Source organism: Xiphias gladius, chromosome 2, assembly GCF_016859285.1.
Source record: "Xiphias gladius isolate SHS-SW01 ecotype Sanya breed wild chromosome 2, ASM1685928v1, whole genome shotgun sequence".
Classification (NCBI taxonomy): domain Eukaryota; kingdom Metazoa; phylum Chordata; class Actinopteri; order Istiophoriformes; family Xiphiidae; genus Xiphias; species Xiphias gladius.
The window spans coordinates 849,007-873,815 of record NC_053401.1 but is presented as its reverse complement, the minus strand read 5'-3'; the positions used below and the strand labels follow the sequence as shown (position 1 = coordinate 873,815).

Genomic DNA, 24,809 nt, shown 5'->3' with positions numbered 1-24,809 from the left:
CGTTGATACACAGTGGTACGGTTATGTCATCGCACGACAACTTGTTTCTCCCTCATATCTTTCTCTCATATCCACACAACCTTTTCCTCAAATTACTTTATTCTCAAAAGCCCACACATCTTTTCCCCTAACCCCGACCCCACAATGCCATCGTGCCACATCGAGACTTACACCCACAAACCTCTGATAAATCAAAACGCCGACAGAACAAAGATATGAGACCATCACTTTGTCCTCCGGTCCACGGAGGTCTGACTGTTCCAGGTTGGCGCAGAGGAAGAGGAAATGAGTCGCTACCTGAGAGAGGCCGGGAAACAGCCTGGGAATCCAGCTCCAGATGTCGGATCTTCTCTGGTCTTTCCCTGGAAAGGAATCGGGGGTAAATGCACAGAGTGAAAAACCTTTTGGTGATTAGGTGAGTCAGGGTTGGCGCAGTGTAGGTTGATGTTCCAGGGAGATGACTGGAGTGTGATGAAGGGCACGAGGAGGAAGATCAGACGGGCAGGATGAGCAATCCGTTTGACATTTGGCAGGTTGACATGGAAGTCGGAGAAACACGCATGTTTGTCACTGAAAGGTCGCCGCGACGATTCCCGGGGTCGCCTGGATAAATGTGTGTGAGAAAACAAAACCCTCTGCCCTCAGAATTACACCAACTTGCACGCTCCATGAGACCGTTGCATTTCCTCAGTTTAATGTGTAATGTGTTAATGTTTATTGAATCAGTTCCGTTCAGTTGATCATTTGTGCAGTCGACTCACTGCTTGTATTGATGTTGATCGATGACTGTCTGTATTTAGCCACTAATGTTCCAACACGCTCTTAAGTTTAATTTAGGCCTGTTTTAAAGGGGCATGAGGTTTACGATGTAACGGATCCACCTCATTCAGCTTCGGTCTCGGAGGACTTTATTTTTCTTCATCACGCAAGTCTTTAATTCCTCTTCGGGTTCTCAGAAGCGTGTTTGTAGTCAGTTTAACACATGGTGAGATTAAGAAGGGGGTACAGGATGATCTGGCCAAAAAGTCTCAGATTCGGCCGAAACACCATCGCAACATCATCCGTCAACGCGCTCGACTGGTCGATCACATATGTGCAGTCGCACGTTTCTGGTAGACGGTTTCAGCTGTTAGAAGCCCACGCGCAGCGTTTGGACGTCTAATAAGCCTTTAAACTCGCGAATCTTTCACTCGCACCGTCCTTCCTGGGTTGTGTCGCAGGAGCGACGCACCCCCACCAATGCAGCCCCTTGTGCCGTTTTCTGTCAGAACACCTGCAACGCCGGTTTTTCATGGCCTCGTTATAAAGGCTTGTGCTGTGAGCAGATTTTTTTTTGTAGTCTTTTGTCTTTTGCTTTTAATTTGCAGCTTGATGAATCCTACATATTCCACTGGTTCGTTAAATTAAAACCAACATAAGTAAGAGCATAAAGTGGCACTAGATGAACAAGGCGTGGGACTTTTGGATGTGGCTGAACCAGTCCTCTAAATGTCTCAGGTCATTCGTTGGGCCTCAGCCATTCCTCTGGGAGCATTAAGTGGGTGCTGTACACTAAACACTGCTCGGCCTCACAGAGAACCGAGGCTGGGAGCCTGGAAATGGCAGGCAAGCGGCATCTGGCTTCGACTCAGGCCTCACTCACGAAGGAGTTTTTGACCCGGCGTTCACAACCCCAAACCACGACCCTCGGCTAAACATAGAGAACCTCAGACCAGATGGCACGACTGGAAACTAGAGCGCTGTGCTTTCGTGTTGGAGATTAGGAGGGACGCTACGCAAGCAGGGGTGGGCGTGATGGACAAAACCACTACTACCATGTTTTGGAGAGATTCCCCCACCCCACCCCCACCCCGCCTCCGGTCTGTCAAACACAAGTCTGGCAGCAGGGGGTCATTACTTAATAGAGTACAAATTAAATTGAGACAAAAACAGACGAGGTAGACAAAAACAGAGACAACGCCAACCTAGACTGCTCCGTCTGAACCTGGTTTTTCACCATAGGTTTTTAAATTATTACATTAATCTGCCTAAGTAAAGTTCAGGTAGGTGTAGAAACAACACTGTAAGGATGAATTTAGCGTGTAGGTTTTATTGCCATGCCTCAGTGACGTGCAAAAGAGTAAAAAACTCTGCGAGCAGGATCGCTCTGTAGCAAAGCGAGAGTAAAGCAACCAGTAAAACCACAACCGGCGAAAAGCACTAAATTAACCGGCCGGGGAGCGAACACAGCAAGGAGCACTCACATGTGTCGTTAGTCTGGACTCTGAATTATGAACTGAAGCTGTGGTGTGTTTGTGAGGGAAGGAAAAGGACGAGGGAAAGGGGATGTGGGAGGGAGGGAAGAACAGATAGAGTGAGTAAGTTAGTCCATCTAATTACATATTCAGCTTCACGGATTCCTCTGCTACCGTGAGGCAGTGATGACCAGCCTATGATGTCAGCAGGAGGGCTTAACCCTATTTAAGAAGCTGTTCGAACCTTCACCAACCAAGCAAAGAGAGTGCAGAGACTCTCCGGCAGCCTCCAAGAGACCAGAGGACCTCCCTCCCCTCAGAGGAGCACAACTTATCCCCAGAGGAGTCGGGAAGTTTTGATTGTTTTTGACAGCTCTTCACTGGATTCATATTATTCCCGAGGAGCCAGCGGCGCTGACACAGGTAGGACAATACTGCGGTATCATTTCAAAAAAAAAAAAAAAAAGTTTCGTCGGTTGCTGCACAAATCTAAAGTGTATAGAAAGGGACTGGAGTGTTCTTTGATTTAGCAAAATGAAAGAACAGGGCTGGCAGTTTTTCTCAAGTGTCTTTTTCAAAAAGAGAGAGAGGTCCAATAAATGTGTCTTCATTTGTGCCGGTGAAAGAACCTGCAGAGTAAGAGGTCTAAACGGGTCTGAAACTTTTAATCACAACCAGACCCTTGGAAAATCTACCAGAACATGAAATGTATGAATTAATTTTCAAAAAAGAAAAAAAAAGGGACCTTATCAGAAAAGGGCCACGTACGGTCCACGTAGACTCGAGGATGATTAAATCCAGTCGAAAGTGCGGTCAATGAGAACCTTACCCGGACCCTGTTAGACTTAACGTCCCAGGTCCTGTGGGACCAGGCGGCCTGTAAAGACGTCTGATGCTGAGCTGCAATGTAGGACGCTAGTGGCAGTACAGTAAAAGAGAACAGGGCCCCACAAAAACACAGCACTGACCCGAGGCTGTGTGAGATGGTGCCGTCGTCTAGAGCTAATGCAAAGGTTTCATTCTTAACAATCCGTCATACCCCACGGGGCTGCAACTGACGATCGATTAAAACTCATCACAGTCTACAAGAAACCAAGAGGACATCTTCAATCTGCTTGTTTTGTCTGAAAAAAAAAAACAAAGCCCAAAGGTGTTAATTTTACCATTTTAGAAGCTGGAACCAGAAGGTGTCCGGCGTTTTCGCCGGGATTCTCACTCGTCTGCGGACAAAGACGTGTAACGCCGTCGGGACAATTGTGATGTTAAATCATCGGAGAAAGTTCCTACAGGTGAAGGCTTTAAAATGAGCCACAGTCAAACTGAACTGAACTGAAGTATTAACTCTGCCAAACGCCACTGAGCAGGAAAGCTACACTAGCAGCGTTAGGAGCTTTGTGAACCAGTGGTGTTAAAGTTCCAACACCTACAATATAATGGGTTTTTTTTATCGGCAGCTTTTTCCGGTTTAAAGACAGATCCTGTGACACTGACTAGAAATCCCCAATTCCTGCTCCTTCCAAACGCACACCGACACAAACAGTCACTTGTCCTCTGAGGTTAGCATTGTTAGCTACACTAGGCTAATTTACCTCTATAAGTTACCCTGGCTAGTGGCTAAACACTTAAGATTATATGATGGAAGTAGGCGACAGTCACTTTTAGTCAGGTTCAAGCAGTAGACAACTTTTCAATGTGTGGTTTTTCCAACACAACAGATCATAAATGTCTTCTTTTTTTTTTTTTAACTGACTCCGAGCGCACATTGCTCCTAAATACTTGTTTCTAAGACTAATATACACTCGGACTGTTACACGACAGCTTCGTTACTTCAGGTCAAACTCAAGCAGTCAATCTATTTTCTTATTTTCAGTCATTTGTTTCCGTCTCTGCGCAGTTTCACCAAAAGGTTTCTACTGCAAACGAAGGGCACCGATCCATCCCTTCTGCTGTGGCTCTGCACCTTCACTGAAGCTCTAAGCTAACGTGTCAGACGCAGATGATGGCCTGAAAACAATTAGAAAGAGCCGGTGTTAAATTGTTCCAGTGTCTCCCGTTAAATGCTAATCAAATGTTGAGCCTAAACCCATAAAGACCGCCGCAAATGACGACTGTTTAGCCAGTAGAAACTGCTCAAAACCACTTTCGGTCCCTCTGCATGTACTGATCCAGTTTGCTGGCAGCGCGGCTCTAACCATAATCAGATCTAATTGAGCGCAGGGATGCGACTGCCTCAGCGGGATCCAAGAGTGACACACCAGCAGATTATGCACACCCATCTGGTGACATCTGCAAAAGTCGCCCGGAGACACAGCGAGGCAGACAGACTGCAGGCGCCTTCCCCTCCTCTCCGGACGCTGCCGGTCGCCTCGGTGCTGGAGCTTCATCCTGCGCTGACAGAAAGCGAGGGCTCATCTGCCAAATGGCCACGGGAACGAAGACTCCTGCTGAGCCCTGCTGTTCCCTTTTAGTTACTCGTCCTGGCGTATGATATCTTATTTAGAACTCCCCAGCTCTATCTGAGCCTAGACCACAGGTTTAGCTTCAACTGGCGGCGGCGTAACCGTCTGATGTCCTGACTGATACGACCGATATCGTTGAATCAGTGTCACAATTAGACCTGCACTGGCTGGTTAATTAGCCGACAAGTCGATTGAGGAGAAAAAATGATGGGCAACTGTTTTTGATCGATCGGTTAACGAAGTCATTTTTCAAGCAAAAATTCCAAACATTTTTCTGGTTTTCTGTGAGAATTTGCTGCTTCTCTTCATCTGATGGTGACTTCAACATCTTTGGGTTTCAGGACGTTACCTGACGTTCTGTATGTGACCAGCGACGAAACAATCCTTAGCTGAGGCCTTAATCACAACACGAAGCCAGTTTCCCCATATTGACATACATCCTGAAATGGCGCTTTGAATGCACGCAATGCAAAATCAAATGTAAAACAATGAGAAGATCGTCCACTGCAATGAGAAGACTCTTTCCATGTATTAAAAGCCACATCATTAGGACACAATAACACTGCAATAATAATAATAATAATAATAATAATAATAATAATAATAATAATAATAATAATAATAATAATGAGGCACTGGCTGCTCCAAGTGTGGTTTAATTGGGTTTATCATTTAACCTGCTGTATATTTCTGCTGTTGATAAATTAGTAGTTTGATCTATGAAATTTCATATTTATTAGCTACTTGGCAAATTATCATATAAGGAAAAGAAAAACAAACTTTTCCCGGCGCCGTCGATACTGAAGCATTGAAACGAAGATGCTTTTTCTGTCTTTTAGGACCCAAAATTCTCACGACCTCAACATATGATATGATATCGATATAATTAGGACACAACATGGGAGCAGCTTCAAATGAATCACACACATAAATGCTAACATGTGTAAAGGAGTCTATTCTTTGTAAATCAAGCAAACAGTAAACACATATTTCAGAAATTTCTCATGACCCCAAACCCAGGGCTGAAAACACTGCACTTATGTGGGCTGCACTTTTCATATTATGTCAGATGGTCACAGGGTCAGGCTGGGTAGCAAAAAGCCTCTGAAAATGTGTCTGCCGCAGCCTTCGGTGCAGTGTACAGCTCCAGAGAATCGCTATTTGTGGTTGCACGGCGGTGGTGGAGCATGTGTTCCTGCGGTGGGCGCGTGTTCTATAATGTGAAAGAGAGTAAAAACAGAGGGGGTGAGGGAGGGTGAAGGAGAAAAACGGAGTTTTTCCTTAGGCCACTAAGTGTTTCTGTTCATCCCGCTCCAAGGAAATACGGTACATTCCTGAATTCCTCTGTTAAAATATGTCGCTGGGGCTGCCGAGGAGGAGCACTGGAGGCTAGCCAGAGAGGAGGGCCACCCCTGAGACGTCTCACGGTCTCCTCCGCATCCCTCAGTCAGACTGTCATCCATCACCAAAGACAACTGGGACAGCTGCACCGGTCTAACTTGCGCGGGGCGACGTGGCATGTCGCCCATCTGGGTCCTATTTCTCAAAAACAATTTGCGACCCCCTCGCAAAACGGTGCCAACGTCCCGTTCCACGGACGATGTTGCTCGTTGAATTTGACCGAAACAGGTCAAGACTAGACTGGCTCTCAGCAGAGCGCTCACCTCCACCAAGGCCAAATACCGACGGTATTAAGGAAAAGCGATCAAAAAAGGAATCCCGGATCCTGAATTTTGAGTTCAGACAGATTATTACAGACCGAAAATGACCCTTTTCCCGACGTCTCGTACTGGTTTATAACCGACGGGAAGATGAAGGCATTTTGATCATTCTTATGAGGAATGCGTGTCTGCTAGTGATCGGATTCATCTTTTGCTAGTGCACAAATCTTACTCCGGCCTCAAGAGGAGAGAGACACCAGCTGTGCCTGGTGTAAATGATGATTTCATAGTTGGTCAATCTGCCCAGTTCTTCTCTTGATCAGCTGATTCGTCGTTTTGCCTTTGAATTCTTAGGAAGTGATGAAAAATGCCAGGTGTCTTGTTTCGTCCGTCCAAAGGTTCACAACCCAGACACATTCAGTTTAAATTGACAAATTATAGAAAAAGGGGCCAGAGCAACTACGGATGTTGGAATTATTTAAGTAGCTTTCTGCCGATCTGCCATTTCGGCTCTGATACCAAGACTCTTTAAGGCCTTTTGAAAGGTCCGATACTTTTTCTGCTCATTTCCACATCTCATGCACAGTGAGTATCTCATAAAGAGCTGTTATTGGAAGCTGTGACCCGACGGGGTTAATGTCCCTTCGTATCGGCGCAGGGGCCCTCGGGACGAAGCTGGTGGCAGAGTCCGGACCGCTGATGGGGGGGAGAACGCTAACAGTGCATGCCTTTGTGTGGAGAATTGTTTTCAAAAGGAGAGAGGCAGGAGAGGCGGGGGGTGCGGTCGCAAAGATTAAAAGCGGACATTTGTTTTGTGTATGTCGTGCTCTGCCAAAAAGCAGCAATTTTCTATGAATCTAAAACAGCTTTCCTGGCTCGGACCCCACATGCTGCCCGCTGCCAGGAAAAGACTTTTTTTTTCTCTCGTACCTGTTTACGTGCAGGTAAAGTAGCTTTCACAGGGCTGAAGCACACGAGATCCCTCTTTCCAGACCGGGGGGGTGCTGCACAAGGTGGGCGTCGGAGGGGGTGTGGGGGTCAAAGACAGGTAGCCTTTCCCACCGCCGATCCCGGACACTCTGCCTTTTGTTCTCCGCTATGCAAAAAAAAAAAAAAATCTGCCTGGACTTTGTGTTCCTGAATCGACTCCAACCAGAGGAGCTCATAAACTGGAGGGAACTTGACTAATTTGCAGACAAACTGGGGGGAAAACTACTCCCATGATTCTCCCTGGCACTAATCATTCACCATCAAAACGCTGAGTTTTTTTTATAAACCAAATGATGACTGGGGAGGGAACAATGGATTCTGTTTAGAATCACTAATGAATGAGAAGAGCGGCAGAAAGGGCTGTTGCATCGCCCCATCCAGACCTCATGTTGGCAGCCTGCAGATTTAACAAATAATATGTTCATTGTGTGCATTTCATGTTCATACAGCGACCTTTAGAGCGAAGCTGCCATTTCTGGGTAAAAATCAAGGACGCATCAATAGACCGCAGTCACCGAAGCCAGAGCGTTCGAGATAACCGAGTAAATTGAAAACACAGTCCGACTCAACTCAGCCCGTCAGCTTAGCGTTGAGTCCGGGTACATGCTGCGGGGAAGTCCTGCTAAATGCCTGTGTCTCACACACAGGATCCCGACCCCCGGCCCCAGCCCCCCTCCCCGTCGGAGGAGCGCTGCCCGTCTGAAACCCCCGGAGGCCATCCCTAACGCTAGCTAAACATTTGGAAGTGCATGGTGGGCTAACCCTCAGCCTTTCATGCTGCTCTTTACACTCAGTGTGTCCACACTCACAGGAGCTGCCCGGGGGGGGGCAGCTTAGCTGGTACACTGATTAAAGTTGCCTCAAAACAAACCCGGGTCCAGTTTTTTTAGGTTTTTTTAAATGGCAGTAGTTAGAGGTGTTGAGTAACTGAGTCCAGATATTAGATCAACATGACATAAGGTCATAAAGTCTCGTAGTCCACAATGTTCATAAACTTTGAAAAGACCTTCTTTCTTCCTGTCTTGTGTCCTTGTGTCCTATTTCCTTCATTTTCTCCTCCACTCCTCCTTCCTCTCTGCTTTCGTTCCTCCCTTCCTTTCTTGTCCGTTCTAAAACGTCGTTTCTCGTCAGCTAAAAATCTTTTTGGGAGAAAAAAAACAGCTTCGTTTCAGCCCGATGACAAAATCAGCTTTGTAACAAACGAGCATCTTATCAACACCTAGATTCAATATAATCCTTAAATCAGGAAATGCAGGATCTGAGGTTTCCGCCCCCGTCAGCTATGAAACCTGTCTCAGATTTTGGGGATTAACGTTTTCCGATATCAACTGACTTTACAATAATTACTTCTGAAACTTGTTTAGATTTAATTAAGCGAAACTGTGATAATTATACGAAGGCATGTTGGCTTCAGCTCCCGAGGCCCCGGGGCAAGAATTTGACCCCCGCTCTACATGGGAGTCTGATTATTGCCCCGGGCCCCCAGGAACCAGCCGGGGCTCCAGACCAGAAAGGATCAGTTGATCGATTGAGGGGAGATGATTGAGAGAAAATTCACTGGCAAGGCCAAAAGTTCACTGGTACCAGCTTCTCGAATGTGAACGGTTCCAGTTTTCTCTGACAGGAAACCGGGATTTTTGACTCCTCAGACAAAACGAGGACGTTCAATACGTTTTTCGCTATTTTCTATTTTATTCACTGAACAGCCGGCTAATAAAGAAAGTGACTGTCCTGTATCTTGATAAGGGAAGGAACTGTTGGTTTCTCTGACGGAATAATGCGACCGACCCCGAGCCTCAGGTCTTGAAACCAGATTTTGAGAAAGGGATGGAGGACGGAGGACCGCTCGGAGCTGACGCTGCTCTTCAGCGACACAAGCGTCTGACAAATTCGCCATTAATCTAATTATGCAGACCCAAACGATGTGGAGTAAAAGCGGCTCCGGGGCAGTTTCCCGCTTTGCCTGGTTGGTTATCCAGCCGTGTGTGAAGGGCGGATGTTTTAGCTATAACAGGGTGTTTGGTTTCTCCTCAAAGCTGAACTAGCTGTGGGCTCTGACTGGGGGCCACCGGGATGAACGGGCTAAAAGCTGCACGTGGAATTTGTGCCAATTTTCACCAGGATTGTCCCACTTTGTCACTAAAAACGTTTGCCATCGGAATAATTCGAAAGATAATCGCATAACAAATCCGCACGTAGTAAAGCGTATCAGTTCCCTGAGTTAACCTCCACACATGGGAGCCTTCTCTCCGCTCTAAAGAGCAAACAACAGTCAGTCAGACAAACACTGCGGGCAGCAGCGCCATTCCCCTCCACCGCTCTGACTGACACGTGTTGAAATATCAGCAATGTGTTCCAGCTGTCGCCTCTTACAATTGAGACCAGATCTCCGAGAGGGGGGAACCAGCCCAACACACACTCGGCTCGCCGGGTCTTATCTGTCGGGCAGGACCCCCAGAAAATCTGTGTGGAAATCATTTGCGGGGAAAAATGTTTACACAAGCATGTGGCATCAACATTTCACATGTTTGGAGCTGAGATTTATGGGTAATTGTGCAGCTTTTTTCTGTCCCAGGACCATGTGAATACTGAGTTCCATACATGTTTAGAAACAAGGGACATGTGATTAATGTTACTCTCGTTTTAGCCAGTTGACTTTTTGCGGTGCAGACTTCATACAAAGGCTTTTTTTTTGTGTGTGTTTTCTCTCGGGACTGTGGAATGTGAGTGTGTTAAATAATTGATTTTGTTTGAGAAAAAAAAAAAAAAAACCCAAACTTAACCCAAACTCCACTCACTGACTCTGCCCGGAGCTTTTAACTGCACCTCACAGTCTGCCTCGGTGCACAGTCTGCTCAATTATCATGGAAATAGCTCGGTTGTGGCGTCATCTGCTCTTAAACCAGACCGACGGTCCCAAGTCTCGTTAGCGTCCCCTAGGGGCTGCGGCGTTCATCGCAGAGATCACTTGAAAGTGCCGGACGGAACAGGACAACGCCCTGATGGTTGATTGACTCTCGAACCCTGATTGCTAGGTTTGACCCGAGGGTGACGGTAGAGATGAGGTCGGGGGGTCGTCGTCTTCATAGCGGGAAAGTGATCGGAACATTATGCGGCAATCTTCTGTTCTGATTCAAGATTTACCGTGTATGAGTAGTAATTGTGGTCTGCGGTGTTGCTAGAGGAAAGGTCAGAAAGTCGCCAATATCTGGGGTCTTCGTCGTCGGGGGCGTGTGAACAATCGTGGAATAATTTTGTGACGGTTCGGCCAGTGGCTGTTGAGACATTGTGATCTGGACTGGCCCCAATCCAGCCTCGTCGTACCACGTGCCGTAGCGTTGGACGGCTTCGTTCTGGGAACTGTACATTTCACTCAGCGGTTCGTAAACTTCGTTACCGGAGGAATGTCGACAATCAGACTCCCTGGATTTGGTCGGCAGTTTATGTGATGTTGGAAAAATGACGTCAGGCGGCTGCAAAGTAAAAAAGAAAAAAACAAAAACAACCCTGATTGGCTCCGACCAAGAAAGTTCTCTCCTACATTACACAAACCATAGACGGTCGAAGATGCCGCAGGATTTCCTTCTTCAGGCTTCAGTTCTCCGAAGATGCACTCTGCTTTTCACACCTCACAAATCTCAACACAATGTTGTCCGAGCCTGAGCGTCAACCAAGCCGGGTCTGTGGACTTAACTCCTGTCGGGTGGCGGCAGAACAATCCCAGTGCCCATGGTGGAAAGTAACTAAGTACATCTACTCAAGTACTGTGTTTAAGAACAATTCTGACGTACTTGTACTCGACGTACTTGTAACTGTTGAAAGCCAAAGAGGCAAAGACTCTCCAGTGTTTCACAGTAAAGTTCAAAACATGAATCAGTGAATCAGAACTTTGTTTTTCCTTCTGTCCTCATGAATCATCTGACGACCCCAAAGGGTCACCTGCTGACCCTCTGGAGGGGCCCGACCCCCGGGTTGGGAACCGGTGGACTAAACTCTCTCTCTGTCCCTGACGTAGCTGAAAGCAGCTCCACCTGGAGCAGCTCCAGCAGTAAAACGCTGCCGAAGCCTCCATGACTCAGGAGGAATAAAGTCATTTATTGCGTCGTTCACAGGCTGAACGAGCTCTTTTACTCTTAATTCTTTCAGTAATTGCGTTCGATAATAACACGGTTTTAAAACGCGGGACTTTACCTCGTTACCAAGTATTTTTCACATCGTTGTTTTGGTGCTTTTACTAGGCCGACGGCTGGTGCCCCCGGATGCGCTCAGCTCGGCGTGTTCCCGCCTTCAGCCCCGACTGGAGCGCCGCTCGGCGCTGCCACGGGGGGTCGGGAAGTGTATGAAAGAGACTCGCTGTAGTTTCCTCAGCGTGAAGAGGCACTGGGGGATTGAATTGAGTATCACTGTCCTTGATCAGGACCGACCCTGGACCGCAGCGGACGGGGGAACATCAGGCTTCTGATGTGAGGTCGATGACACCGGCAGGGAAGATCAGAGCTCAGCTGTATTTTGTGCTTCCTAATGCAGGAGCTGCAAACGTTGCAGCAGGCTAATAAATGCAGCACAGTATGAGAGGTTACGTAAGAGCAGGCTGAGCCAAAGAGCAGCGACCGTGTTGGTGGTCTGAGGCTCTTCAGCGCGAAGCAGTTGGATCCACTCGTGAGGAATGTTTCCACCCGGCGTCGTTCCTACCGTGATCGGATTAGATCGGATTAGATCGGATTAGATCGGATTTCTGTAATGATCTCTGTGGGAGCTGCCCAAAGCGTCCCGCTGGAAGCAGCGTTAAGACCCATTACGGGGCACGAAGTTAACGGTGGTAACAGTTAATTACAACGAGCAGAAAGTGGGATCAGAGAGTCTCTGCTGGTGACAGGGTTACAGGTCAGGGGAAGCTGGATCACGGATGTTCCCATCATCCGATGTGCAGACGGTAGAAATGTATTCACAGTAAAATGAAATGATCCACTCTGCATGTTAGAGGCTGCCTCCAATGAACCGTCCACCTCCTTTAAATTGGGCCTGATTGTCTGTTTCAGAAAGTTACTAAAATTGTTGGACGCAATTTATTTTCTATTTTTCTATTTTTCTACCAGATGGTTTTTTATTTTTAAATCTGAACTGGCAACTTTTTGAAGTTCGTATTTTTGCTATTTACAGACAGAATACGAAGCCGATAACGCTGATTCTCACGTCGCCTCCTGTGGCTGTGAATCAGGAGCCACTTCGGCGTCTCAGAGTAACTCAGTGTTTTATCTCCTTCTCTGTTTCAACGGTTTCATCATCTCGTTATCTGGAGATGTTCTGTGTGAGAGGGATGAGCTCCGCTAGCGTTGAGCTGACGCCGACGTTTAACGTTTGCACGTACCAGCGTTTTTTTTGTGGAAAGATTACTTTTGGGCGTTCTAGCCTTTGCTGGACAGTCATCGGCGGAGAGGCAGACGGGCCTGTGCACACCGGGACGCCGCTGACAGTTGAAGGTTCGGCCTGCCAGACGTCATCACCTCCGCTCGGATCTCAGCCTGGTGTCCCCAGGCCGAGCATCATACCTGCGGACGGAGCGGCCGACCCCGGGTCTGCAGCGAGCGCGTAAAGGCCAGGGATGGCCCCCGGTCAGCGCTGCGATTTCCACTCAAACCACTTGTCACTGTGCATCAGACTGAAAACGCCTCCGGGCTCGGGCGCAGCGGTGGGCTCAACATCTGCAGCGGCCTGCGAGGGACACGGGCAGACACTTGAGCCGTTCCGGTCTCATAGAGTTACATGTCAAGAAGTTTAAGCAATGCGTTTTGAACGCTGCATTTCAGAATGCCGTTCTGAAAATCCAGGCCTAAGGCCGACGTAAAGAAGCACAAACGTGACCCTCCGAGTCCAGTGCGAATCGCTGGCGACACACGTGCTTCCCCCGAGAGATTGATGATGGAGACGAGGGATGATGAGATGCAGCCGGTTCGGTCCAGCAGACATAAAACAGGGTCAATGCAAAGGTTAAAGCCTTGATGCGTTTTGAATGAATGTCCCTCAGAACTCAGCCACGGCGTCGGCGGGCCGCGGACACACACGGCGTCTTTGCTTGTCTAATAATCGACGCAGCAGCAGTCGCCATCCGAATAACTCGAGTCAATCAGCAGACAGTAGGTTTGGCACTAGCTGCCCCTAGTTGTGGTCTCACATGGACTCGCTGTTCTCGTGTGTCAGTTTTGTCCCCATCCCCGTCTCCTCCGCCGTCTCCGCCTTGAAACCCGAATACCCACGATATTGCTCGTGTTGTTAAAAGATAAGAGGATTAATGCACTTAACTTGGCCATTTTAATGCACAGAATGCAGCTCAGCGAAGACGAGGCCGAGCTCGCCTGTCGCCGCCCAGTGAAAACGCTCGGTTCCCAAATGTGCTGATTTTAAAAGTTTCGGGGGGAAACTCAAAGGTTGAGTTTTCCCAGAGGGGTCGAATAAATTCTCCTCCTGCTTGAGGTAAACAAAGGAAAAACCCACCGGGTTAAAGCAGTTCTGTGTCTCTCAGCTCATTAAGAATAAAAGTGAAGGTTTTGGAGACGCTGTCCTTCCCGCTGAAGAAAGTCAGCGTGAACAAGAGGCTGTGCAGCATTTTTGGCAGGGACTGACCCCCCTAGATCCAGCTGTGGTTTGCAGCTGACCCGCAGTGTGCTGCTCGAGCGCCACCTTCCTGCCGGCTCCTCTCTCCCTGTTACTATCTGTCTCCTGACGCACACACACACACACACACACACTCAGTAGACTCCACATGAAGTGGGCAGAGACATCATGGAAGCCCTCCTCTTTGTTAATAAGTCCTCCCCCTTCCCTTCGCCTCTGACCTGCTCAGGCACTCAGGCAGCATGCAGCAAGCGTTCCCATCAGAGCGACCTGCAGCAGCCGCAGCAGCAGCAGCGCAGCCTCAGCCCGTCCCGCCGCTGCCTGCCCTGCCATCGCTCTAACGCCCACCTCTTCACCGCAGCTCACCTGGAGCGCTGCTGGAGCCGCAGCTGGACTTGGCTGACTTTGAGGAATTTTGAAAACCGAGGATCATAAAAAAGTGAAGGCGAGCTCCCGGACGTGTTTTGGCTCGTGGGGGTTTTTTTTTTTTTTTCCACTCCCAGAGGTGTCATCCCCTGGATTGTCTCCTGAGACTTTTCCCACTCCTGGTGCAAAGTCATAGGACATAGGCGAATTCCTTTTCTTTCTGTTACTTTGTCTTTTTCCGCGTGGGACAGACACTGCTGTGGGAAAGTAAGTCCCCCCCTCCTCCTCCTCCTCCTCCTTCTGTTTTGGTTTGTCTACTTTCAGCTTTGTTGTGGCTTCATCTGGAATCTGCTCTGAAACATGCCGGACCGGTTGCTGTAGCCGTCCGGTCTGCAGAGGGTGAAGCAGAGCAGGGTTAATGGCTTCAGCAACTGGGGCTCAGAGAAAAACTCTCACAGTTGGCAGGATGTCAGAGTCTAGAGAGAGACGGTGCCTTGTTAAGCTAAAGCTGCTCAGGTATAAGTATCTGCATTCTGGGCTCAGGTTGTTCTTGTCTCTGGTTCCTTTTCAGACGCGGATCTCCACGATGTTCTGCTCCAGGAGAGTCCTGCAGCAGTGGTGCTTCGCTCTTTTCCTACTCTGCTCCCCGGTGCCGCACTTTGGACGGCCAATTGATGCCCTGAGCAGCAGAATGTAAGACCGGATTTGGTTTTTTTCTAGCTCCTCAGCCTTTTGACTCTCTTTTCACTGAAAATCCGTCAGTCTGCGCTCTGAAAATGAAAGCTCGGGAATGCTGGAAATAAAGAGAGCGGGATTCACTTCCAGATAATCTTTTTTTCCGATACTTGCGAGTTTCTTTTCACTCATTTCCACGCTCCGCTCCCCCCTGCGTGGTGGGCGAGCGGAGGCTGGAAAATGCGTTCATTTGTGAAACGTGCCGGCAGCTGTTTGGTTAGCCCTCGCCCACCTGTGTGTTTACCTTAAGCCGTGATAAACTCCCAGCAGCTCCGTCTGAAACCCCCCGACCTCCTCGCTGCTGCTTTCCATCCAGGGCTCAGAGAGTCTCTGACGTTTGCAGGGCCCGGGCGGGAGTTTTCAGCAGCTTCCAGACGAGCGTCCCCGTAGCTTCTAACACCCTCTGCCTGCCGGTGTCCTTCCCTGGACAAAGACTTTAAGTCTTTGCTAAGGAGGGAAATGAATAATGCTGATGTTCGCCTCGGCCGTGGACCAAACCAAACCTGCTGCTCCTGCTGAGGTGTTTGATGCCAAGCAGAATAAATGTTCTTTCAAGTTGTTAAGCCAGAATGCTAAACACACTTTGAGAGCTTTTTCCCCTTTGGAAAGATAATATCGCTGAGACAGTTTTTGGATGTAATCAGTTTTTAATGAAGCAGTGGGAGGATGCCCTAGAAGCGGGCTGGTTTTTGGGGTTTCTGTAGCTTACAAACAGTCAGTAAGGGAGATTTTCTGCCTTAAACTTCTGGCCTCTCTGACTGGATTAAGCACAGCGTCTCCGCGGGGGGGGGGGTCACATCTGAAACGCATTTCGGTGGCAGCGCTTTGAGTCTGGAGCCCGGTTGCTAAAGGAAGAGCGCTGACTCTTTAAAGTGATTCAAACTGTGCGTTGCTCAGGTTTACGTGGACGCTAACGCGTTCCAGCAGTTTCCACACTCAGCGTGTGTGGGGCCTGTTTTGCTCGTGTCAGGGGAAATAGAGCTACACCCGTCGTGTGATACGCACTTAATGGGATTTCGGGACGGGGTTAACGCCACCTGAGTGGAAAGGAAAACACGGGCGCTGTGAAAACCGTGAGGCAAAAATCACACGGCGGCCGACGCTGCTGACCTCTGACCCTCCTCCATCCGCGGCCGTGGTCTTGGATTAGAAAAGGGGCCGGTGTGTCGGTCCGGATCCGAGGCTGTTGGGGCTTAGGGAATTTAGATTTAGCTCGAATCTGGCGTAGAAAAATACAAATCTTTGCAGTGATGTTACAGGGCGGTCCCCTCAAAAAAACTTTTCTGATACCAGCAGATCTGCAGCCGGCGCTCACGTAATCGATCAGGAGGTAGAAAGTCAACCGGCTGCCATGTTGACCTTTAAACAAAGGTTGGATGTAGGTTCGCAAGTGTGACGATTCGCCGCTCCTCGTGGTCCCACATCCAGTTTTGGACCGTCGGTCAAACAAAACAAGACATTTGGAGACGCCACCTCGTGCGCTGAGATATTGTGACGGACAAGTCTCTTTAGTTTTATTGATCAAAAGGCAAACGGGTGAGCGGCAGATCCATCGAAGTGAAATAATGCTAGATTCTCTTCTGCAGCCTCGAGGAACATTCACGTTTTCCTTCGAAAAACTTCTTCTTTCTTTTAACCGAAAGAAGCCAAAACTCTCGAATGGTAAACACAAGCAGCTGTATTAGGAACTTGGCCTGAATAAAACAGTCTGAAACGAATCAGGGGGGAGGAGGCGAAGAGGATTTTGAATCTGATCTGACTTTGGTAGTTTCTGATCCTCGGTGGTGCGGATATGTTTCGGTCTGTACCGGCTCTGGTGATCGCTCTTCTTTTTTCCTTCTTAAATGATTATTTTGAATATTTTCTGAGGCCCGAGGAGGTGAAAAGTTTCACTATTTCACCCGGGGAAAAAATTGAGGGAAAAGCCTTGCAGGAAAACTTGAAGGTTTTTTTCCAGTCCGGTTAGTCAGGGTGGGAGTTCTGAGCCTCCGAACCTCCAGAATCAGGATCAGAACCACCCCATTAGAGACCGGTAACCAGAGCCACTGTGGTTAACATTATGAAATGAATGAAACATCAGGGCCGTGCATCATCCCAGCTCGTCCTGACAGGAGGCCGGGAGTCGATATCTGGCCTCGGGATTTGAACCGACAAACGTCTGACCGCGGGCCAAAGTATTTCGGGCAGGCGGCGCTGGGAAACGACACAGCGGTGGTTTTGGGGAACCTCTCCCACAGAGAGAAACAATTAACGTCAGGTAGGCCGCGGATGAGGAGCGCTGGAGCGCTGCCACCTCAGGATGTATCGGGGCCATTTTCCTCCTGCTTTCCTCTCGCTGGGAAGCGTTTGATGTTCGCTATGCTGAAGGTAGAAACAGAGCCGGATCGGTTTTCAAAGAGGCGATTTCTCTCTTTAGGCCTGAGATTTACAGGAAATATCTGTATGCATATAAACAAAAGCGTTTCTCAGGGGCTCCCTCTGTGTTTGGGAGGCGAGTTTTGCTCAGGATGGCATTAATATTCAGCGGAAAAATACACTTTCACGTTTTTTTCTTTTCTTTTTTGTGGTCTCATCAGTCGAAATGTCTTCCCCCGTTTTTAGCTCTCAGGCTCCCGCTGGTCAACAGGATTCAGTTTTCCCAACTAAACGCCTGTGCCCCCGCCCTAAGACCTCCGCACCTCAATCCAAATCAAACGCTAAACAACTGAGCTGGGGGGGGAGGAGGGCATCTCCCACTGAAGCCGGCCTGTTTGTGTGCTCAGACACCTGAAGTGTTTGGCCGGCGTTGGTGCTCGGTGGTTCCCAGGCTTCGAGCCGTGCCCTCTGCCTCTCTGTTTTTCTAGGAGTTAAGACTCTGAGTAACGCGACACCGCGGCAAAGCAAAGCCCGAATCCTTCTGCTGCCCCGACCGCATCTGGAAAGATAACAGGTCGGCCTCGTCCCATCTGGTCAGAATCAGAGCCGATGGAGAGCCGGAGCCGGAGCCGTGTCTTCCTCCTCTGCTCTCAGGCCTCAAGACTTTGTTAGAGTCCAGTGTCGTCGTATTCCAACTCCCGGTTTTATTTCCTCGTCCAACGAACAGCTCCAGGCTCGTTTCCAGTCCCTTTTGTCAGTTTTTTTTAGTTGCAGAAAATGCTTTACATTTATTCAGCAGAGGTGTTAGACCCAGTTGCAATCTCTGCATTCAAGACGCTTCAGAACAACAAATAAATTCCAGTAAATACTAGTGCAAAGTACAGTCCGGCGTCTCCTCAGGTCCCGAGTGCCCGCAGCACCACCGTGTGGCCAAGGAGGAGCAGGGCTCCATAGCTCAGGGGTTAGAGCACTGGTCTTGTAAACCAGGGGTCGCGAGTTCAAATCTCGCTGGGGCCTGACCCTGTTTTGGGTTGGAAACGTGCTCATAGGTCGACTCCCGGCGACCCTGACGCTGCAGGATCATGATGAATAACTGCAGAGCAAAGTGTCAAAAAAGAAACGTTTGTTCGCTGTAGTTTGGTGTAAAATTCGGCCGTTGGCCCAGAAACAAGCGTGTTCTTTCATTTGTTATCAGATTCCATGGCCGTGGGTAATTTAACGTCGAGCTTTTTTGCACCTGAACGGATTTTTCACCTTTTCTTCCCTCTTTTCCTAATGAGCCTGAAACCTTTGTGACCGTCATAGTGTTGTGGTTTCTCGGTAGGGGGCCGACGTCTTGTCGGGGCGGCGGGGGCAGCACCCACAGGGCTCCATAGCTCAGGGGTTAGAGCACTGGTCTTGTAAACCAGGGGTCGCGAGTTCAAATCTCGCTGGGGCCTCGGTACCTTTTCCGTGGTGACGGTTCCCTTGACCACCACGTCTCAGACATGTTGCTGGACTCAATGAAATCAGCCAAAGAACAGGAGGTTCCTCTCTGTGCAGACAGCGCCACCTTGTGAGCGACACAAGCTTCTTTTATATTTGATAGATTTGTCAGCATTTTAAGAGTTTGTTTATTTATTTACATATTTGTCACATGAACATTTGCTAATTCGATCGATGAGCCTGAAAAAGTTGTTTTTTCTTGGATCCTTCCGTGGTTGCTTGTTTTTCAAGCTGTGTGGGCGCGGTCCAGCCGGTGGTTCATCCCAAAGGGGACCAGAGTCCCGGTCTTGTAAACGGGTCTAAATCTTGCTGGGGCCGTGGGATATTTCAATAAATAAACACCACCGTGTGCGATTCAGTCTCAGAGGCTCCGCAGAATCTGATGATGGTTGGCCAGTAGTTGGCGCTAGAGCGACAGGACCCACTTCAACGCCCGGATCTCCCTGGAGATTTTCATCGAAATCCCAAAGGTTCTATAACTGTGTCTCATTGAAAGCAGGTTTGGATCCAAATGCGGATTAGAGCATTTAAAGCCCGGCGTTGGAGGACAGTGCAGCCTTGGTGGAGGTTTTTCCTCTGTGACTGATCTGGAGGCAGTTTCGGTTCAAATTCAGGAATCGCAGCAGAGTTCAGCCCCAAGTCTTTCTCTTTCTCTTTCTCTTTCTCTTTCTTTCTCTCTCTTTTTTCTTTGGCCCACAGTTTAATTGGCTTGTAGCGTTTGTGGCACCGTTTTTTTTTTTTTTTTTACCCGTCGGGCCCCGAGCGCCATGAATCTGTCAGTTAACATCCGCGCTAATGAAAAGCGAGGGGCCAAAGGTTTTTTGCTTTGCTCGCGGGTGCCACGATCATAATAAAGAACAATCAAAAGGAAAACTGGCATTTTCCTGTGAAAAGAAAAAGAGAGCGAGCTCATCTGGACCACCTCCGGCAGGGCGGAGATCTTCTGTATCAGTTTTAACAACCCTGGAAACGAATTCGGCTCCTGCGGTTTGATGAATCATGTCATTTCACTGCATGGATGCAACAGGGGGGTTATGGGAAATAGTGTCCAAAGCTTTGTAACCTATTTAAGCGAAGAGTAAAGAGAGGAAGCAAAGGGACGGGTCTGTGGGAGTTTACCTAAATGCAAGAGACAAAGAAATCTCCTTTAATATATGAGAAAAACGAGGAGAGGCCAAAACGTAAAACTCATCTCTGTCTCGCTGCAGCCGGTCGCGCCCTCCTGCACTCGTTCTCGGGCGTTTGCTGCCCTCTGCTGGCGATTCAACGGAACCTCCCCGAGCCCGACCCGTCAGTTGCACTACACGAACCTGGTGTCCGCGTACTTTTGGCCACGTGGCGCGCATTGCACGTGATAGGAAAACTTGTTTTTTCCTCCTGTCCTACAAATCTAACGCATGATGACCCCCCCCCCAATACACAACCACACTAAAAAAAACGGTCATATTTGTTTCTCAATAATTCTTGAAATATGGAAAAACGTTAGAAAGGAGAACGTGACAAATGATTCATGATTCAAATCGTATTTGTTGTCCTGAGTTTTTAGGACCTTATACAACATTAATTTCATTCGGCAGAAGCTTCTCTCCGAAGCGATGAGCAGGGCACAGCATCTCAAAAGCCTAAATTTTTCAGTGGAGTCTGGTGCAAGGCTCAGCCATCTCGTGTTGGGAGTCCGTCACGTTTTTACCCAAGGAGAAGTACTTTTACACGCTTTTACTTTCTGTGCTCCTGAACTAAATGAGCTACAGTCTCATTTCATCAAATCTTCTGGGGTTTTTTTTTTTTTTTTTTTTGCAGGAAACGCTCTGTGACTCACGCTCAGCTGATGCACGACAAAGGCCGGACACTGCAGGACTTTAAGCGTCGCATGTGGCTTCAGGAGCTTCTGGACGAAGTCCACACGGCGGAGATCCGAGACCTTCCCGTCCGGACCACCGGGGGAGGCGGAAGCAGCAGCGGCGTCGGGCTGCCGGGCGTCGGCCTGGGCATCAACCTGAGCACCACCGGCAGCACCCTGCACTCCAAACCCCCCGGGGGAACCAAGAACCTCCCCATCAGCTTCAGGCTGGAGGAGGAGGAGGGCACCAACCTGCCGCAGGAGACCAACAAGTCTCAGACGTACAAAGATGGCGTCCTCAAAGCACCCGGCAAGAAGAAGAAGAAAGGGAGGTCCGGGAAGAGGAGGGAAGGAGAGAAGAGGAAGAGGAGGGCGCGTTCGCTGGGCTGGATGCTGGAGGACGAACCCGGGAGCGGGCTCCACCTGGAGTGGCGGTCTCTGCTCGGCCTGCGGAGGGCGCTGCTTTAAAACGCTGTCAGTCTCTGACAAAGGTGAGTCCACAGGTCCAGGTCTGATCAGGAACAGTCCGTCGGTAGAGGACTGTTGCTGTGACGTCACCTTCGACCCTAAACAAACGACCGCAGGAAAGTAAATTCGCTCGTTTTAATCAGGTGGCTCTCGTAGAGAAATCCCGTCGGCAGAAGCACCGTCAGCAGCTTCCTTACATTTCCTTTCTTTGACCTTTTATTTAACCGAGCTGCCTCCCGAGATCTGAATCTCAGCTTTTCTAAAGAAGTTATGTTAACAGAAACCGCACACTGAAGGAAAAAGGGCGAGGAGGAGAGACAAAAGCTTAAAAAAGGAACTGGACACCATTAAACTGGAAAGGAGGGGAAAACGAGCCCGTTAGACTGTGTCGGCCCCTGCGTGGGGGACGGCTCTGCTGCTAATTGGACACGAGGAAGTCATTGTTCTTCTGCCAAACCAAGCGCCAAGTCCTCAGCACTGAAGTCTCCTCTCCAGGAAAAACTCTGAACAGACTGTTTTAAAACACTTCCAGCAGAGCATAAATCTCATCTTTGCGCGGCTTGTCCAAGCATTCTGAGCGCGGTGTCTTCTTCGCCTCACTCTGGTGCGCCGGGCCAAAGCGGGCTCGTTAGTGGCCTATTAGTGCCCCTTGTGGCAGACGGGGGCGAACCGCCGCACGCCAGAACGAGACCGCTCCGGCGGCGGACGAACCAAAACCTGGACCGGCCCCACAAGGCTGATACTTATGTCTAATTTTTCATTCGAAAAGAGGCACGACCCAGAGAGGACGCCGAATGCATCCAGACAAGGATCACTGTGAACGGTGACCCTCAGTAGCAGCGGGTGAGCCACGAAAAAGCCGACCCCACACCCGCCCGAGGCCCCGCCAGAGGGAAAATGAAAAGTTAGAAATCAAAACAAGTGGCAGGACTGGTGGCTGACAAAGTCTGAAAACCAGGTCCCCGCCATCGGTCCGGTAAAAGCCCATCCGACCCACCGTAAACGTGACGAGGAATTCTAAGGTTACTCGGCCATATGCCGCCACAGCCGCAGGTCCGCCAACGAACTCTGGTGCCTTCTGAGACACCGAACTGTGCTCCGACATGAAAACAAACCGCCCAGCTAACCTGTCTTTTCCTTTCTCTTCTTTTTTGTGTTTGTGTTTCAGGAACCTACGGACAGTTGGAGTGGACTCCTAAATACTCATGTTACAGTCTCCTGTAATAGTGATTCGTTTGGAAAGAAATTGGAAAATATTTATTGTCTGTAAATATTCTAAATATAGCAGAATAGACAGCAGAATATGATAAAAAAAAAAAAAACTTATTGATGCTCTGTCGGGCAACAGATTTTAATCTTTGTGAATCCTTGCTTTTTTCTTTTTTTTTTTTTTTATTCCAATTATGTCAGATTTCTTTGCGGTAATTTATTTTGTCTGAATGGTGTATTTATTTTGTAAATGTATCGAGGTGCTGCTGACCCTCTATATTTTTGTACCATAATGCACTTTAGATATATAAATATAAATATATATACCATTAATTTTGTTCATTGACTTGTTTTTGTGGTTGATTGAAATGAAGAAAAGAAACGACAGTCGTCATTCTGTGTTACATTTCGGTTTTTAGTTCTTGACCCTTCGCTCTGTTCAGACGCTCAGTTTTTTTGTTTTGTTTTTTGTTGGTTTCTTCGCTGCTGTTTTTTTGCGGACGTTGTTCGGCTCTGACCGAAGCTGTTTGCCGTCTCGCCTTTTGAGTTGGACCCTCCTGCTGCCTTCACTGTCTCCGTTTCCTCCACGGCCCGCTCTGCTTCTCAACGCCAAAGTTCATATTTGTACATAAACCAAACACGGCTCGATATTGTTGTTTTTTGGCACTTGCACTGAGATAAACACCCTGTACTGAACAGATTAAACATTTGACAGTAACTCCTCTCAGTCCCTGTGTCTTCTTACGTCACTTTGTCCTATTACTGGTAATAAGAACGCATTAAGTTCACGGTGGTGGTCACTTTACACCCGAAACCTCGTATGAAGTGGTGGTAAAATGACTCATGCTCTTTACTCAGAGCTGGATTGATTGACTTTTTTGCCAACAAAGGTGCAGAAACCTCAAAATAAGACACGCTTATGAAGTCCTCATCTGCAAGTTTGTATCGTGGTGTACCCCGGGGTTCTGTCCTGGGCCCTGATGATATTCAACTACATCTATTGAAAATCGGATGGTAGATTTTTGTTTCCCGCTCATCTCCAGTCAAGTGATGAAATAACTCAAATGCTTTACTTAGGGCTGCATTCATTTATTTTTGGCCACCAGGGGCAGCAAAATGGGAAAATATGCTGATGGACAGAGTTCACACTAGCCAATTAATGGATTAGTTGACTGACAGAAAATCAAATGGCAATTATTTTGATAATCAATATTTTTAAGTAATTCTTTCAAGTAAAGACTCATCATTTTTTGGTTGCAACTTCTCAAATGTCACAATTTTCTCTGTTTTATATCACAATAAACTGAATATCTTTGGATTTTGGACTCCAAAACAAAACAAGACACAAAATAAAAAGTCACCTTATAGAGACAACACTTTATAAACCAAATAATTAATCCATGAATCAAGCAAATGATTAACAAGATGAACTGATAATGAAAATAATCATTAATTGGAGCTCTACGTCAAGCTCTAACTTAAAACTCAGAGTTGTGGTGTGCCCCAAGGTCCTGTCCTGGGTCCTCTTTTGTTTGCCTTGTACATGCTTCTCCTTGGGCAGATAAGCAGTTTTAAATATTAAATTACAGCTTTATTTATACATCCCATTCGAGCCTCAAAATATCGCAACATTGTCTACGTCACATAACCTCCTAAATTCTTACATGTTGGATGCTAGGGCTAGCATGCTAGCAAACAGAAGACTGTTTTCGCATCTATCGTTCATCTGGAGTTGCTTTCCTGCCCTGACTTTGCTGTCTGTGCCAGGATTTGAATCAGAGGCCTCGTCGATTTTGATCTCAGACATTCAAGTTATTAAAAAAGGGTATTAAAGATAATCAATCAAATAATCAAGAGATTTGTTAGTGATCAGTTAGTCGCCCTCGGTGGTTACTGCAGAGAGCTGGGGTCCTGTCGTCAAATCTAACCTCCGCGAGCTTCTGTAACACGGTACAAACTTTTATTGAGTATTACATACATTGTTCTATTTATAAAAATGAAGCGGGCTCCTGATCCATCAGTTAAATGTAAACCGACCCTCATCAGGACCCCTCACAACTCCCTCATAACTCATTCCAGTTTCTCCCGTCAGGCAGGCCTTGTAAAAACCCTCTGGCCAGGACAAATATACTGAGAAAGTCATTCACACCAACTTCCATTAACATGATGAACAAGCAGCGAGGAACTTGGTGCTTTAACAAATGCACATATGTGCAGTTTTCCAAAGTTACTGACATGGATTCGCTTCCAAAACTTGGACCCCCAGCAGATCCACTCAGTTCTCCTTCGACTTCAGCAGAAAATCTGCCTCTTTCTTCTGCATTAAACTCTCTCCGGGAGTCAGTGAGGTCTCACCAGGCTGAGTCATGTCGGTTCAGAAACAAGCAGCTCAATA

At 48.0% G+C, this 24,809-nt stretch overlaps 1 protein-coding gene and 2 non-coding genes across 3 annotated transcripts; all 3 read left to right on the top strand.

Annotated features, from left to right (window-relative positions):
• The first annotated feature begins 14,494 nt into the window (after positions 1 to 14,494).
• On the top strand, positions 14,495 to 22,393 carry pthlha (parathyroid hormone-like hormone a). Its single transcript, XM_040150177.1, has 4 exons — positions 14,495 to 14,589; positions 14,894 to 15,015; positions 20,698 to 21,228; positions 22,374 to 22,393. Exons 2-3 carry the CDS (start codon positions 14,909 to 14,911, stop codon positions 21,203 to 21,205), a joined length of 615 nt encoding a protein of 204 aa, XP_040006111.1. The 5' UTR covers positions 14,495 to 14,589; positions 14,894 to 14,908; the 3' UTR covers positions 21,206 to 21,228; positions 22,374 to 22,393.
• trnat-ugu lies at positions 18,357 to 18,429 on the top strand. Its single transcript has one exon. It is a non-coding gene; the product is annotated as a tRNA-Thr (tRNA).
• trnat-ugu lies at positions 18,779 to 18,851 on the top strand. Its single transcript has one exon. It is a non-coding gene; the product is annotated as a tRNA-Thr (tRNA).
• Positions 22,394 to 24,809: the final 2,416 nt, after the last annotated feature.

Coding starts and splice junctions, on each gene's coding strand:
- pthlha (XM_040150177.1), top strand. CDS start 14,909: ATGTTCTGCTCCAGGAGAGTCCTGCAGCAGTGGTGCTTCGCTCTTTTC. Junction 15,016..20,697: donor GATGCCCTGAGCAGCAGAAT/GTAAGACCGGAT, acceptor TTTTTTTTGCAG/GAAACGCTCTGTGACTCACG.